This window comes from Aplysia californica, unplaced genomic scaffold (assembly GCF_000002075.1).
Source record: "Aplysia californica isolate F4 #8 unplaced genomic scaffold, AplCal3.0 scaffold00353, whole genome shotgun sequence".
NCBI classification, from domain to species: domain Eukaryota; kingdom Metazoa; phylum Mollusca; class Gastropoda; order Aplysiida; family Aplysiidae; genus Aplysia; species Aplysia californica.
Genome location: NW_004797623.1, coordinates 425,517 through 429,859, shown reverse-complemented (window position 1 = coordinate 429,859; position 4,343 = coordinate 425,517). Strand labels below are relative to the sequence as shown.

The 4,343-nt window shown below is 41.2% G+C and overlaps 1 protein-coding gene across 1 annotated transcript in view; it reads left to right on the top strand.

The window, feature by feature from the left end:
- The window catches only part of LOC101847743, a gene marked incomplete in the record, with an annotated part of 240,046 nt that overhangs the window by 222,544 nt on the left and 13,159 nt on the right, over positions 1 to 4,343 (top strand). The window contains 3 exon segments of the mRNA XM_035970982.1: positions 119 to 222; positions 2,268 to 2,441; positions 4,106 to 4,284. Coding sequence (XP_035826875.1) covers positions 119 to 222; positions 2,268 to 2,441; positions 4,106 to 4,284 — 457 coding nt within the window.

Below are 4,343 nucleotides of genomic sequence, written 5' to 3'. Positions count from 1 at the left end.
CATCCCCCCTGTCTCTGTCTTACATCCCCCCTGTCTCTGTCTTACATCCCCCCTGTCTCTGTCTTACATCCCCCCTGTCTCTGTCTTACATTCCCCCTGTCTGGTTGCTCCCTTACAGCCTGAGCATCCCCGAAAACACAAAGGTGGGTACAGAGATCCTCTTCATGGATGTGGAAAACCAGGGAGACAACTCTGTCATCTGCAGGATCATCAACAATGTTGGTAAGGACATATCTCCGTTTTTGGCCATGTTAGTTTCTCTTTTTGTGTGTGTTTGCCTTATTATTTCCACTGCAGGCTGGCTGATCATTTTGTAGCAGGCTTGCCAACCTTCCTGAATTTTTCAGGAAACTCCAGAATTGCCATCGTCGTTCCGAGACGCCAGCGCGAAGCCCCCCTCCCCCCGAAAAATTTTTAATTATTAAAAAAAACAAAACAACAAAACTCGAAGGCATGGACGAAGGGGTATATGTAGTAACTGTACTGTTACATTCTCATCCCTCTCTCCACTGGTTTGTTTGAGCTGTTTTTGCGATGTGGGTGGTTTTTTTTTTTAGTAGCTTATCACAGAAGTGTGTGTCCATGGCGCTCAGGAGCAATCAAAATTCCACAATTCAGTTTCTGAAAAGTTGGCAAGCCTGTTGTAGATACACATTGTAGAAATGGTAGATGGTTAGTGAACTCACTTTCCTACTCGGTGCCATTGGCTGAAGTGTCTTTGGACTTTTCCCAAAGGGGGGACATTTCTCGTTCAAGCATAGTAGAATTGTAAATGGGCTGACTCATATCACACTCATAACTATACCTGATCTACAACAGGGAACTGCTACTTTTTCTTTCCTGATCCTTACTATTGTCGTTTTCCTCTACTTCTTTTGTATGTTTGTCACTCTCTTGTGACCTGCTATTTTGGGGTGCCTTGATAGTCGAAGCAGACCTTGTGCTGTTGAAGCTAGAGAGGTGAGCAGTCTAAGTCTGATTCCCTGTAAAGACTTCTCTGTTGACACCCACCCCTTGGTGCTCATATGACCTTATGCAGTTGCGAGCGTGGTAAAACCCTCTACTATAAAAAAACTACTACTCAGTGCCACTTTGCCAGGAATGTCTGGGGTCCATGAATGCTGGAGGGAGGAGAGTTTTGTGTTTCGTGCATGATTGTTTGGTAGTACTAGTGGTATAGTATTGTGTCCCCTTGTTTTGTTTTAGCTGAAACTTTTCTTATAGTTATAGAGACTTTTTTTAAAAAGTTCCAAATGTCAAGCTCGAGCTAGGTAGGTAGTGCATGCACCTGTTCTGCAATGACTTTGAGCTCAAAGCAGTTCAGTAAATTAGGTCAGTTATGGTCATGCTTGGCTGCTGCATGTAGGCAATCTAGATAACCCTTGTGTTGGGTTGTAATGTAGTGTATGGATTACCTACAACTTATGCTGTTGTACCCTAAATGTGGCGTCGGTGGCCTAGTGGTTAGGCTCTCGGACTCGCAACTGTAAGGTCGTGGGTTCTAATCCCGTCAAGGGCCTGACGTTGTGTCCTTGGGAAAGGCACTTTACACGAATTTCCTCACTTCACCCAGGTGGGAATGGGTACCCGGCTATAGACAGCGAAAGATCTTGTCAGTTTGTTTGTGTTTGAGCGCTTAATCGGCTGCTTGCACTGTATGCTTCCCGGGAAGCTGAGAATGTTTCGGAGTGTTCTATGGTCTGCTGGGGTAATAATATAGTGTAAAGCGCATAGAGCCTGCTGCTGAGCGGGGATATGCGCTATACAAATGCTATCTATTATTATTATTAAATGTCCCCCATGTCCAGATGAAAATGAAAGAAATATCAGGTGTCTACTATTCTTTTTTTAAAATTGACCTCCTTTTATTTCATATGTAGCCTATAACTAACATAATACACTCCATGGGTGGTTGGTGGGTGCTCTGGTGTCGTTTGCTCTTTCTTTCCTTTCAAACATCTGTCGTCTTTATCTCCCCTCCTTAATTTTTGTGTTTGTTACTCCCTTGTAACGCTTCTAATCTTCGGCACTTATATGACCTTATTGTGTTACAAATGCCGTAAAACTCTTACTAAAACTAACTAATACACTCCCTGATGTCTTTCATACATATAACTAATATAATATGCTCCATGTTATCTTTCATACATATAACTAATATAATATGCTCCATGTTATCTTTCATACATATAACTAATTTAATATGCTCCGTGTTATCTTTCATACATATAACTAACATAATATGCTCCATGTTATCCCTACAACAGATAAGTTCAATGCTGAGCCCCGTGATTCTGACAAGAACTGTGCGCTGAGGGTCAACGCTGGTCTGGACAGAGAAGAGGTTGCCAGATACGACTTCAATGTCACCGTGGCTGCCCGGCCAACCAGTGGACCCGTGCGCAAGAAGAGGCAGGCAACGGCAAATGTTTTAAAATTGAGTAAGTGTTTTAAAACTCTCTCACTTTAACTTTTACCGTACCGAAGGCTCATATAGCGAAAAACTCAAATACTGCACCAGTTTGGAATGCTGAAGCCATGGAAAACAATTTTTTTAAATCAAAAAAACTTTCGCAGTCCAAGAAACATGCTGTAACAAATTTCACAGAGTTTTAACCGTTCAGCTATCATATAGAGTGACTTCCTTTGGTATAATTTGTGAGGCAGCGTGGTGGAATCAGGCTCTCGTCAAAATAATCAATGTGAAGAAACTTGCATTTTTTCGCAGGTTTGTGAATTATTATCAAATTTTTGTTTTTTGGCTCAGCACCTTTCATGCCCATTAAAGAACTCATTTCTGTGTGGATTTTTCTGAAAAGCGTTGAATAAAGGCACAAACATGTAAATTTTCAGTTACCACGGACTCTTAAGCTAAGGAAATAACAAATCTTTGGCGCCATGTTCTAACTAATTTTACCTCTGAAAACAGGTGACTCCCGCCTCCTTCATTCGCAAATATCTCGACTTGTATTCAAGATAAATGGATATTTTTTCCATCCAAAAAAGACAAGTAAACAAGCTTTAAGATGATAAAGACAAGTAAACAAGCTTTAAGATGATACCAATAACTCTACTTGCCCAAAAATTGACGAGAGCCTGATTCCACCACGCTGCCTCACATTTACTTTTGTTGGTTGTTTAATTAATTATGTTTGGTGGAGTGGGCGAATAGTCGTCATTGGTATGAGCGCATACTGTGGCCTGGGGAATAATCCAACGACTCAAGTTGCCGGTGGGTGGTTGGCGGGTGTTCTGGTGTGGTTTGCCTCTTCTTTACTATCAAACATCTGTCGTCCTTTTCTCTCCTTTTTTGTGTATGTTACTCTTTTGTAACACATTTATTCTTGGGCACTTATATGACCTTTTATTGTGTTGCAAGTGCCGTAAAACTCTTACTAAAACTAAAAACTAAAGTTGCCGACAGCACTAAAAGTGTTAAGATCGTCCACTTGCTGATACATTGCACAGTGGAGGCAGCTCAAAATGCATTAACAAAGGCCTAATGCGGCTTTCTTAATCCTTTTTTCTTTTTGCTTGAAATAAAGTAATTAGCAGGAGGCTCAAATACATATTTTTTCGACTATGTTTTGTAGTGTGCAAAGGATATGCGTCTTACATAATAATTTGTGGAACATCTTTTCTCTTTTAAAATATGTTTATAATTTTATATCCCACCCATTGATCTGCACAGATCTACGTAATATTCTTTGCGATTGCAATACCCTCTTTGAAAGTGACATGAGAATCTTGCCAGTATCTTATAAGCATCTGAAAAGTGATACTACAAAGTGATACTACAATTAATTCCTTTGCACTGACCCTGTGACCTATTTTGGTTGGTGTTTTTTTGAGGGTTCGTTTTTGTTTTGTTGTGGTTGTTGTTGTTTTGGGATTTTTTAAAAACTGAACCAGTAGCATGTTGAGTCTATAACTATGGAAAATTGACTACTCCCCCTTTTCACTTTTAAAATTTGTTTATAATTTTATATCCCACTCACTAATCTGCACAGATCTACGTAATATTCTACGTAAATAACTGAACTAGTAGCATTTTGTGTCTATAACTATGGAAAATTGACTCCTCACCTCCCCCCTCCCCCCTCAGATACTTGGTCCAACGCCCGTGTTGTGATCGAAATTGAGGATGTGAACGACAACTCTCCCAAGTGGGTGCTGATGCCGTACCCAGCTGACGACACGGACCCAGGCGATGGCACACGAGGCATCTTCATAGCCGCCGTCGATGTTACTGCCCCATCAGAGACCCTGGTCACTCAGCTCTCGGTAGGTTCTCCTCTGGGGAGGAGGGGGGGATGAATGGAGGGTGCTCTGTGTGTGTATAA